Genomic DNA, 12,590 nt, shown 5'->3' with positions numbered 1-12,590 from the left:
TTGAACTCGACCTGGAAGGTATGTGTTTATTTTATTTTTTTTATACCATTATTCTGTACATGCTCGCCAGGAAAATTGGCAACTGGGGAAAAAATAAAAGCCAAAAAAAATAAACCAAAAATAACCAGACAGCAGGATTTGGGTTAGTCTGTTTCCATCCAAAAAATGTTTTATTGTCCTCCAAACTGAAAAGGTTTACCCTGTCGTTTGGCTCTTCTCGTGAGCCAAAAAACATACATTGCATTTCTTCAGTTTAGCAGTGGAGGCATACAAAGATCTTTTTGGACTCATAAGATTGACGGAAAGAGCAATATAGGATCCTCTCCTTCCAAGTCACATGATGAGTAAATCTTTGTATTCATGAGATTAATTTCAGAACACATGAAGCTGGAGAAGGAAGCGTCTGATCTCCTGTAAAAGACAAAGAGAGGAGAGAGAAAACAACCGTGTGAGGAGACCAAGGCTCGCGTTCCTTCTGTTAGAAAAGGCCTGAAAACGGTCACAACCGAGATCGCTTCGTCTCTTTCGCCTCAGAGAGATGTGTGTTTCGCTTCTGTGCAGAACAGCTGTAGTGTACATAAATGGACACTGGATATGCAAATTCAAAACCAAAGTGCCCACAGTCGATATAAAGCCAGGTCACACGACCAAAAAAAACAAAACAGTTGGCGTCACACAAAGGGGAGGGGCTTGAGACTTTGACATAAGGGTCAACAAAACAGTCAGTGTGTGTGTGTGAGAGAAAGTGTGTGTGCGCGTGTGGTGGAAAGATGCCGGTGAAGAGGCACCGAACAGTTGAACGTTAGCCAGGACCTCCCCGTCTGGTGACTGTGCAGTTTAAAATGGGCACATGGTGATTTAAGCTCATGCTTCAGTTGTGGTAAACCATCCAAGCACTTTAATTTATATCTATAAATACACAGCAGCGTTTTTTTTTTGTTGTTTTTTTTTATTAAGCGGAAAGGTTTCAGTCGGCCTCCTCTCTTTCTGTGAGTGTGTGACGAGGTTTTGTCTCTGGAAAACAGCGGACTACGTTTTCTGCTAGAGGAAACACGGGTTATGTGGGACTGATTATCAACTTTCATATAGAGTTTTTTTTTTTTTTTAATAATATATTTATATAGTTCTCTTTTGTCTCACACACCCGACACGCTTGCTTGCTTTCACATTCTCTCGTCTCACTACTTTTATTCAATGTACACAAAGTAAAACATGGGGTGGAGTTGGGGAGCGACAGAACTGAAATGACAATCACTGAGAAAAAAAACAAAACAAAAAAAGCCATGAAGAACTGCAGTCTTTGTCATCCATTGGCAGTTGGACTGACGGAGCAGTCGGCTAGTCACAATGGTGGATTGAAGGGGGAAAGGGAGCGGCCATGTCATCAAAGGGGCGGCGCGGGGGGCTCTTTCTTGGCGGGTGCCGTTTTAGTCGCCGGTTTCGTCTTCTTCGGGGCGGGGCTCGTCTCCTTGAGGTTGAGGTTCTCCAGGGCCACGTCCAACGTCATCACCTCCACGCAGCCCATGGCCTCGAAGTCGGCGAAGTTTCGCAACGAGCCGTGACAATCATCCTCGTCTTCGGAGGAAGAGGCCGAGGCGTCGTCGTCGGGCAGCAGCGTGGAGAGCAGCAGCTCGGTGACGAACAGGCTCCTGTCAGCCCACTGGGCCTCACACGCTTGCCGCTCCACCTCAGATAGCCGCGGTTCGCTCAGCCTGGGGGACGGAACAGGAAACAGTTATGTCTTCACACAAGGATCAACTTAGAGGTCTGTTCCACATATTAGCACTTTAGCACTTTTACAGATACCTGTGTTGAAATACAGTTTAGAGATCATAAGTCATTCTGACTATGTGTGTCTGTCTTGGAGGAAAGGTATAAAATTCAAGGTGACTTAAAGTCACCATGTTTTTCTATGTTTTAGATTCTTCAAAATCCTCTAAATGTATCTCACCTCAGTGCGAATGCGATTGGGCCTGTAGTGTTTTTTTTTTTTTTTACATAATGTACTTGCTGTTTCAACGCTTAACTGCATCATAGAGATGGTTTGAACCTGCAGTTCATATTGAGGTATTTAAGATCAAACATTGACATTTGGTGTTCTGTTGTTAAACCAAGCATCACAGAACTAATTATGGCAAATCAAAGTATCTGGATCCTGTGGTTTATGAAATTATCAGTAAAAAGCCACAACTGGCACCATCAGAAGTAATGAGTGTCAGATGGAGGGTAGATGTTCCTACCTGCTGAGTAGAAACTGGGAGCTGTGTGCCGTGTGTTGTGTGTTGGGCTCAGTCGCCCCCGGGTGGGGGCTGGGGTTGTTGGCGCTGGGGTTGGGGTTTGCAGCGGTTGAATTCGTGTTGAGGATTGCGTTGGCTCGGCCGCCCCCTCGGCTGGCGTTTCGGGCCGTCTCCAGCTGCTGACGCGCCACCTGCGCCTGCTGGCGCTCCAGCTGGAGTTGCATCTGAAGCTGCTGGAGCTGCGAGGCGGAGGGACCCGAACTGAGCTGGCCCCCCGCCGAACGCCGTACCCCCGACAACTGGGACAGGAGCTCTACGAGAAGCAAACGAACAGAGTTCAGAGTCAGAAACTGTGATGGGAAGACCTTGCTGAGCACAAGATCATTACCAGACTGCAAGCTCTCACGAAGAAAAACAAAAAGCAACATAGCTGCAACGTGAAATCATTCATTTCTTTACTGGTGTGAGCGACACATTCAGACAAATTTCCAGCGATTTAATCTTCTAAAACCAGCCGTGGGATCAAAGCTCAGCAGGTACAGTGGGTCATTAGAAAGGACACTGGCGCTCTGTTTGGAGCTGAACACTGGCCCTCATTAAGACGCAGCTGGGGGTGGCTGAGCGAATGCCAAGATCTGAACCAAATTAAAATCGGGAACAGGATAAACAAGGAATTACCACAGCAACAATTCCCTCCCACACAAAACAAACTTTTTAAAAGCCACTGAAACATGCCTTAGATATTAGCTTTTTAAAAGAAATTATGAAAACTAAGCGAAGAAGTTGGAATAAAGACGTTTCTACTGCTCTCAAATTTATTCCCTTTAGTTGCATAGATGCTGACAGGACCAATTAATTTGTTAACGGGTTTTAATATCAGGGAGTCAAGATCAGGATTTTGACTTTACTGCAAATCTCCATCTTGTATAAAGGAGCAGATTGTGAAACAACAGGATATCTCTATTTTTTTCCTACAAGCAATTATCAGGCTTTCAATATCTGCTAATTACTTATGCATTCATTGACACGCGAGGAAAGCAACTGTGCCATTTTATCTATCAACGTGGTGGAAGGAGGGGCTGCCTGAAGTGTTCACTATAACTTACAATGTGTTTTTCATATGGCTGCACCGATTTTAAAATTTGGGCTGATATTGAAATCTCATATTTACTTTTTTTTTTTTTTTTTAATATTAGATGTTAACATCGGTTCATTTTTATTCACCGGATCAATGCCGGTATGTTAGTGACTATCAGCCAGTACCACACGTCTCTAGTTTTTGCACACATGTGGAAACATTTGGCTAACTCTTCTTTGCAGAATTGATTTAATTCAGCAGCATTGAAAGGTTTTTGAGCATGAACCACACACATCTCAAATCAATTTGAGATGTGTGATGGCTTTGACTAGGCCACACTACAAGTTGTATACATTTCTACAACATGAGGTTCTTAAGGACAACTTAAAAAAATCTTAAAAAATGAAGTTGATATTTGACAGGGAAATTTCTGAGCAAAATAAATATTTAAAAAAAAATTAAGAATTTAACTGTCCAACTTTAAAATGTCTTGTTTTTGTTGGTAGCAGCTTCTGCAGTAACGTCGGTCCAGCAGAGCCTGCAGCGGTCTACTCGCCTGCTATAGGATCCATGGCCTCTCTGCTGTAGTTGGAGCTCTGTGAGGAGCTCTGACTGGTGGAGAGCCCCCCTGTGGTGCTGCTGGTGAAATGCATGTTAGACCTGCGGGCTCGCGGGCCCCCCAACCCGCGCCCGGGGTGAAACATCCTCCTCACATGCCGCACCCCGCTGGACTCATCGTGACGCTCGCTGTTAAGGGAAAAAAACTGGAAGCTAAATCTATTATATGTATATCAAAAAAGCTATATCTTGTCAAATGTTCTTATGAGAAAACATTCTTGTTAACAGTTTAAGAGGATAGTCACATTGGAAAGCCTGGTTCTTGTATATTTGCTTACTGCAGCATTAAAACAACGAGAACGTGCTCCCTACAGTCTGACGGAGCTTCTGCACCAGCTGTGATTTGAAAACATATTTGCATGCTGCTCTAATCTTCCCAGTCACAGAGAAACAGGCCACACAACTCAAACCAAACCGAGACATTTTGTAAAGCTTTCTGAAACTCCTGCTCTGAGTTTCATTTCAGAGTATTTCTGCCGCTTTTGTTTTCTCTGAAGCATTTGTTCCAAGTGTCCTATAAATAGACCACAAGGCTGATGCGGTCAGACCTGAGGCTATTCTAGAACCAAGGTATTTCAGTTCCTTCCTGACAAGCAAGCCAACTGATTTCATTACAAGCTGCACAACAACATCAAATTTAACAACATTTAATAATGAATGCATTAAAAATGGTTCAGGGTTCTTAGAATTGTGCAGGTGAAATCACTTTCTGAACTTTGAATGACCAAATAATACCAATACAAGTAATATTAGGAAACACTGATATAAACCACAATACTTTATTGTACCTGAGGCTTAGAGAGAAATAAAGCATGTCCAATTTACAGACTATATGGGTGTAATCTAGTTGACTCTCAAAAAAAGACATTTGTCTTGAGTTGTTCTGAATATATGTCTGACTGTCAGAGTGATAAAAGGATATCAAGTCTCTAGGGGCTCTGTGTTCAAGTGTGAGATGAGCAGCAAAGTCATCCGTCACGTGATTTGGGTCGCCACCTGGCAGTGCTGCACATATGGGGCATATCTGGAAAACAGCAAGAGAAAAAAAAAACATGGTGATATTAGCTGAACCACACGTAACGACCAACTGGGTCTTCTTCAGAAATATTATAGCAATAGATCCCAACATTACTTCCTGACAAGATCTCCTTCACTATGGATTGTTGATGTGATAGTTATCGCCATAGTAATAAAAGCTGTTTAAAAATGAGCTACAATCAGAGCCTCACACAATTACTGATCTATAAGCAAGCCTCACTCATTAATGGTCAAAACCAGAAGTTTACATTAATTAATTTTTTTCACAAATTATTTCATTTTGGCTGTTACTGAGTAGAAATACTATCGGTGATGCTAACTGTCTGAATTTAAATCAGACCAAGCTTCTTATGTTGTCAGGCGGTGAGGGAACAAAAAACAGTTTACGACTCTACTTCAAGTCGTAAACTGTTCCCACAGTTCTGTCCAGGGAAACGTAGTTTTTCCGACATGAATGTAGAATCGAATAAACACAAATAACCTGGATTTGGTCAGTCTAGCATGTCAGATTGTAAGTTGATGATCCAAACCATTTCTGACTGTTTTTTAAAGGTTCTTCTCACTCAAATCAGTATATAAATAGTTTCTACTTTTGTCTGCTGACAAGCAGACTCTGTAGCTGACGGTGAAACAGAACTTAATTTTCATCAACTCAAATCTGTTTTTGATTTAGAACACTTAAAAGCGAATCTCCGCAAGAAACGTCATTTTAATGAAAAATGCACCTAGAACTGTATTTTTTTTTTATAATGGTAGCATGTTTACTAGACTGACATTTATAAAAGTCGCTTTTTGTGAATGTAAAGTTTAATTTAGAATCTATTTTCATTATTTGTTGTGATATTTTCTGTCCATGTAAACCAAATACACTACACTTCAAGCCTTATCCTCCTGAGATGTCTGGAGTGATGCAGCAATATACACTCTCAGTAAATCTTAAAAGCCAAGTAATAAAATAATAATAATAAAAAAGATCAATACATGTGCTGATGGAAGCTCTGTCATCTAAACTTGAGTCAATCCATCCAACAGAGGAACTTAAATCAGCTTTCATCAGAACTATTTGTGAACTGAAGTGGAAAAAGTGTGGCTCACATTTCAAATAAAAAGTTTCAGAACAAATTAAGAGCAGAAATTTGATGCTGATGCTTGTGAGCTGTTCATTGTCTTTAGATTTAGATATTTTTAGCTGAAATTATATTTCAGTTACAACAGACTAACCAAACATTGGAATAAAGAGAAATACAGTTAAAAAGACATTACATACTGCTCTCTACCTGACAGATCAACGTATCTTTTACTCATCCTGGAAAATTGTCTCATGGAAATTAAAGCCCTTCTTTCTAGTTAGTCTGTGTATCAGCATCAAGATAAACCAGCACACTAATATAAGAAGGGTTTGAGTTAGGACTTCCTCTTAATATTGGAATGTTGTCCCAACTTAATAATTAAACTGCATCGTCTTAAGCTAATTATGTAGACCTCATTAACTGCTTGTTTAATTCAAAGGAACCTGTTGAAGATATTCAGCAGCTGCAGTTTGGATTTTCTAAATGTGTCCTCTCTAAATTACCCCTTTTTCACATCCTCTGTCTCTATCTTTGCATGACAATAAGTTCCTCTTTGCACATGTTAAACAAAACGCAGACAAGATTAGTGAATGACTTGGTGATTATTTCCAGCACTGTACTGAAAGTGAAAGGTTCATTTCTTCCAGGAAAAGAAGATAAAAATGATGACATAAGGAAATGTTTCAAACAGCAATTGAATCCTAATCCTGTGTGAGTTCATGCATCCCCATGAATCCGTGTAGATGAAGTAACAATTAATTAGAATGACTAAATATGCTACATTTGTGACAGTCAGGATCAACACACTCCCCTCTATTACATCAGAGCTTTGCAAATCAGTTTCTTCTAACATCTAGGGATATTTCTCCACTGTGGCCCAACAGATTGTGTTGTGCACACAATGACCATATAGCAGGAAAGCAAAATTGTCATAATCTGCATGCAAAACTGCAATATAGGAGAAAAATATCAAACAATACAGCACAGCTTTGAATTATTTCACAGCAATAAACCATTTGTTTCCCTGTTTATAGTTTCTGCCCGTAAACAATCAACCTGACAACACTTCCCATCAGAACTGGCTTTGAAACTAAGACTTAATGACCACAAAGTATTTGCAATCCATTTATTTTACTCAGACTGCAGCTGGAAGCATTTTCTTTTCAGCGGTAAAGTCGAGCCAGACATTTATACGGGGTTACACGGAGACGACTGATCTTCAGGCGCCCACTCACCACTTCAGTGGAGGTTTCTGTGTGCTCTGCAGCCACATGCTCCTGCAGGGAGATCTCTGTGTAGCCCATCCTGCCGCAGTAGGGACAGGTGAAGGCCTGAGGCTGCTCCACCGAGAACGCCTCTCCGCCATAGTACAGGTCTGAAACAAAGACAAATTGCTTTCAGCTCTGGTATGTACACAAGCATTCCAGAGGGAAAAAAAACCAATCTGTGATTCTAATAAAGTTATTAAATAATATCTTCAGATTGTCATTTCATAGACCCGTTGTTAACGATGACGCCCTGCACCCTTTAGAGATGTTTTTGCTTCGACCTTCTGGAATCAAATAATTAGGTCACTAGCAGCACTTGACCGCATGCTGAGGCAATAATTCAATTACTTGATTCAGACGTGTAGAGTTAGGAATGCATCTAAGAGTTACATGACAGACTGGAGCTCGAGACCCCCGGTAGACGATACGACAATTGCAATCCTGCACATCAAGTTAAAATGTCATTTAAACCACACAATTGTTTCTAAAGCTTCTTACATCAATCATTCTGATTACTTACTTAATTCTTAACATCTGAATGAAAGTGGAGTCAGGTAACAAATTAAATAAAAAAGTCAGGCAATAAATTGTCAAGCAAGGAAGGATAGACAGACTAACTGATGGATCCATGGAAGGATGGACGACCAAACAGACAGAAGGACAAACAGATGGCTGAACAGATAGAGGGAAGGACAAACATACAGATGAATGAACAGACAGCTGGATGGACAGACACACATGGATGGACGGGTAGAAGGATAGATGGATGTCAGTTTGCTTTTTAAGCAGCAATGTCAGCGCCACCGCAGAACTAAGGGTTCTGCTGTTCACAAAGTTTTAAAAAAATGCTCAAGTTTTTCAAGGTCGCCTGCATTTATAGCAAAAATTTAATAATGCAGAATAAGAACTCCAAGACCCAATTGCTTAAACAACAAATACTGTAGTCCAGTGTTTTAGATAAGCAGGTTGACAGTTTAACCTGATCACATCTTTCCTGGGCCTGCAGTAGTGATGAGGATGGTACTAATAGCAAAGAAAAATCAATAAAGATAAACACTGAACGTACTGAAACTTAGCAAAAGGGAGAAAATAGACTAAATCCAACTGAAAGAATCTCACAACCTTTATATTGAGACAATATTCATTTTCACAAGGAAGTAGCAAGTCAGATGAGAGCACACATATTAATAAAAATAAGCAAAGCATTAATGAATTTTACAACAGTTTACATAGCTTTTATACTATCCCATTAATACCGCCACATCTGAATGACGTATCATTACAGTCATGAAAACAGGTGGAAACAAAACTTCTACTCTACTATGAGTTTTTGGTCTAAAACATCCAGGATTCAAAAGCCTGAGTAACATTTGTCAATGAAAGGGTAGATCGCTATTGTTTGAATGTTAAACTAAAGACTTCATGTGGCAGATGACAAAATAGTAACCATGTCCAAAACAGTATCAAACGTCTGGGGCAATCAGGGTAAAAAGATCTGGCTGGACCAACTCTTTTTGGGAATTTAAGATAATTAGTTTAAAGGAAAAAAAAGTCTGGAAATAAAAATATTTTTCCATACTTCTGCTTTCCTTTTCCATACAGACATGGAAAATACTAAAAAAAAAAAAAAATAATGTTTTTTTTTAAGACTGGCTAGGAACGACAAGTACTGGAAGTTCATTTGGAAACTAAAGCCTCTCAATTTAAAATATGTAAAAAAAAAAATTACACATTCTAAGATTCAATCAAGTCTGATCTATGCAAAATATCAAGCCGCCAGGTTTCAATTATTTATGACATGGTGTTCAAAACCAGAGAAAAAAAAAGCAAAATAACTACAACTGCACCAACATTAATACTTTAATTAACAAACTGCATCTTTATTCAGTTCTGTTTACAGAAACAGAACTACAAATGACTATGAATATCGTAGGAATACGATATGAATCGTATTCCTAAGCGACTTCACTAGCAAATAACTTCAAATTAAAAATACAGATGAGTCATGCTGCCAAAATGTAACATGTTATACACATTTTCAAAATGTGCCTCATGTTAACTTTAGCTTTACGTACCGAAGTCAACTCTTGTTAATATACACTGCATGGGATGTTCTGTGGTGTGTCTGGTTGTGGTTGCACCGCTTTCGTAGCATGATGCACACAGGTCATAGTCGTAGCAAATCAAACACTTGTACCGTCGACCTCTGAAGTTGCCCTTTAAACACGCGTCGCAGCTCACACCTGAAGGAGAACACATGCAACACAACCACAAAAGTTCAACAATATGAATGACCATATCAGACTGTTACAGCAGACATTTACAATAAATATATTATCTAATGCAAGAAAAAAAAATCTTTTGTTTTTACGTAGAAAAATAGGAAAGTTTCACAAGCTGAATTATAATTCACAAAATTAACAAACGCTGACCAACTGATGCTTAAACATAACATATTTAAACCAAACAGCTATTTACTGAATATTTATATAACTATTATATCCTTGGAAGAAATTCTGAGATTCAAGGTGAACACAAAGATAACTAGAATCATCATTCGTATATTTTTTACTTTCATTTGTAACAACATAACTAAAGCATATTGTTGTGGTTCTGGTCTACCAAAATCCTGTTTGATGTACTTAAAGAAGAGAAGACGTTGGTGAGGGATATGGAACTAAAATTTTATTACAATATTAGTTGGTTCTAGTATGATAATGATAAAAACAAACAATCTATTGCCTAAAAAATTTTCAAAAAAGTAACTATTCCTGTGACTATATGTCAGAATTATCAAGTCCCACAAGCACATATACTGTGCTATGAAACCATCCCAAGTACAATGCTCAGTCTGGCTGTGATTAAAAAAAAAAACATTTCAAAAATGAGCCATAATCTTTACTTTAAAAAATAACTTAATCAGTGTCATTCACACTTTGGGATTTGAAATAAATGATCTAATGCAATGCAATTAAATCACAAACAAAACTTGGTAGTGCCACCAACAAACTCAGAAGCTACAACATTTTACGCAAAATAAAGCAAATAGTCTAAATTTAAAGGACCCATTTAAAAATCTCACCTCCGATTTGTTTGTTAAGGCAGCTGAGATCTCTAAATTCAATTATCTCAGAGAAAAAGTTAAAGGGAATTAAATCTGGGAACACAAATACTTTTCCGTGTTCTGCTTTCCAAACAAACTGCCTTTTAATCCGGCAAACATCTTATTCACAGTCAATACGCGTTTCTTAAATTCAGGACAACTCCTCAACTCTCTCAGATATATAACTTGACGACAACTGACAGCAAAGTTCACAGCAACAACACAAACATGGAAACAGAGGCCGCCCAGCACCGAACTAACCTTTGCAACTAACCAGCTACCGTTGGGCAAAATGTTAACTGACAAGCCAGTGCAATGTTCCTGAATAAACTTTATAGTAATATCGCGGTTAATACATCTGTTTACATTTTATTCGAGTAAGCAACTCCAAGCCAAACAAGGTTGGTGACAAGGACGAGGTGATTGTTAGTTTGCAGTTCGTTAGCTAACGAAGCTGAGATCTACAGGCCAACTTTCACCAGGAACGAAGCTAAAGCAGCTAACAGGAATAATTTCCAAGCTTCCACTCCTCCAACGCCATCTGGGATCCGCTGTCCTCTAATGTTGCCTATTTTCGGCACTCCCCTTGCTCCTCAACGATCACCTACATCACCACATAGCATAGCTGGCATGCTAAGTTAGCACTCCGCTTCTTCAACTAGCCTCTTCCGCCTATGTGACAGTGCTGACTAATGTGGAATTATGAATATTTTCTCAAAGTAACTGCAAACAGATGAGCCGTTATATTAAACATATATTTTAAGACCGGCAAAATGGGTTGTTAACAATTTAGCGCACACACGCTGCTAACAGTAGCTAACGTTAGCTAAGACGAGCTGCAAATAGAGAATCTGTCGGCTAGCAGGAGTTAGCCGACGGTGCACTGTCAACGTTTATATTACAATTTGCGGGGTGCCCTCCGGTCTGTGCTAAAATTAGGTCTTACCTTCATGACGGGACATCCTACGAACACTGACTCAGCCCCCTATTTGGGCTCCCGTGGCTTGCAATACAGAATAATATGAGAGAAGAGAAGAGAAGCCGGGGCTAGTGCCTGTCCCTGGCCTCTTCCCTCATGAAGGATCCGGTTTGGCTTCACTGCTCCCCTCCGCCTCCTGCTGTGTCACCGGCCAACTGGTTTGGCCACATGGGGGCGCTGCTGTCTTACATTTGGTGCCACAGTTGCCATGGCTGATGTAAACTGAAGAGACAATTTTCTAGATATCAGATTGCACTATTAAAGTGTGCAAGCTTTCGTATATTTTTAAAAAATACGTAGAGATTAATAACATTTCAAGCTTATATACTTAAATAAATACACACGAAACACATATTAAAAAAAAACGACACTTAATTAGAGTCTAAATTTATCCATATTATCAGATTTGATCATTTGAGTAGCATTTGTAGAAGGGAATCCCAGTCAGTCCTCTCAACGGCAAGACTCTTTAGGTGATCAGATGCTCAGATGCCCAACCACCTCAGTCTCATCCAACACCTTTGAATGCAGGCTAAAGCTGATAGCAGCGAAACAGTCTGAATTCTGCTTGGATATCGGAGAGTTTCTAATCTTCAAGGGCTAAGCCTGTAGAGCACGTGTCAAACTCAAGGCCAAGGGGCCAAATCCATACATTTTTATGTGGCTCTCTAGATTCTAGTTAGTAGAATCTAGTAGAACACCTAGATAGATTACAAGATTACAGTTGTGTGCTTAAATGTTTTTTCATCAATCAAATCAAAGCCCAGTGTTTCTGTATATTGTCAAATTACATCAGTGTGAAAAGATGTTTGCTATTATTTGATTAATAGCAAAGACAGTACATAGCTGTCTTTGCATTCAATGCAAAGACAGCTATTTAGTAGTGTTTTAACAGTTTGTTATAGGGTAGTTAATGGGTAGTTTTAGTAATATATCCTGTTACAACCGGCCTATGAAAATGAGTTAGTCGCCCCTGCTGTGGAGGCATTCTGATCACACACCCACACCCCATCACGATGCACCTTTCATGAGTAGCTCTACTCTGAGCTCTGCATGAATAGCACAGCGCCTCACCCTGTCCTATATCCTCTGTTTACGTTCAGATGAAGAAAAACACAAATAAATTGTAGGTAAAAATAGCCGGTTCATTCCAAAGATGACACATATGTTTTTGATTACAGTTTTATGATTATGGATGG

General features: G+C 39.6%; 1 protein-coding gene across 1 annotated transcript; it reads right to left on the bottom strand.

The window, feature by feature from the left end:
• On the bottom strand, positions 1–11,509 carry LOC116730029 (E3 ubiquitin-protein ligase KCMF1-like). The gene is made up of 7 exons (XM_032578969.1): positions 11,359–11,509; positions 9,385–9,552; positions 7,277–7,416; positions 4,856–4,957; positions 3,872–4,052; positions 2,241–2,550; positions 1–1,712 (listed from the first exon to the last, which is right to left on the bottom strand). The coding sequence occupies exons 1-7, from the start codon at positions 11,372–11,374 to the stop codon at positions 1,385–1,387; spliced, it is 1,245 nt and encodes a 414-aa protein (XP_032434860.1). The 5' UTR covers positions 11,375–11,509; the 3' UTR covers positions 1–1,384.
• Positions 11,510–12,590: the final 1,081 nt, after the last annotated feature.

The sequence above is a fragment of the Xiphophorus hellerii genome, chromosome 12 (genome assembly GCF_003331165.1).
Source record: "Xiphophorus hellerii strain 12219 chromosome 12, Xiphophorus_hellerii-4.1, whole genome shotgun sequence".
NCBI lineage: Eukaryota > Metazoa > Chordata > Actinopteri > Cyprinodontiformes > Poeciliidae > Xiphophorus > Xiphophorus hellerii.
The sequence above is the reverse complement of the archived record's forward strand: the minus strand, read 5'-3'. Positions and strand labels throughout refer to the sequence as shown.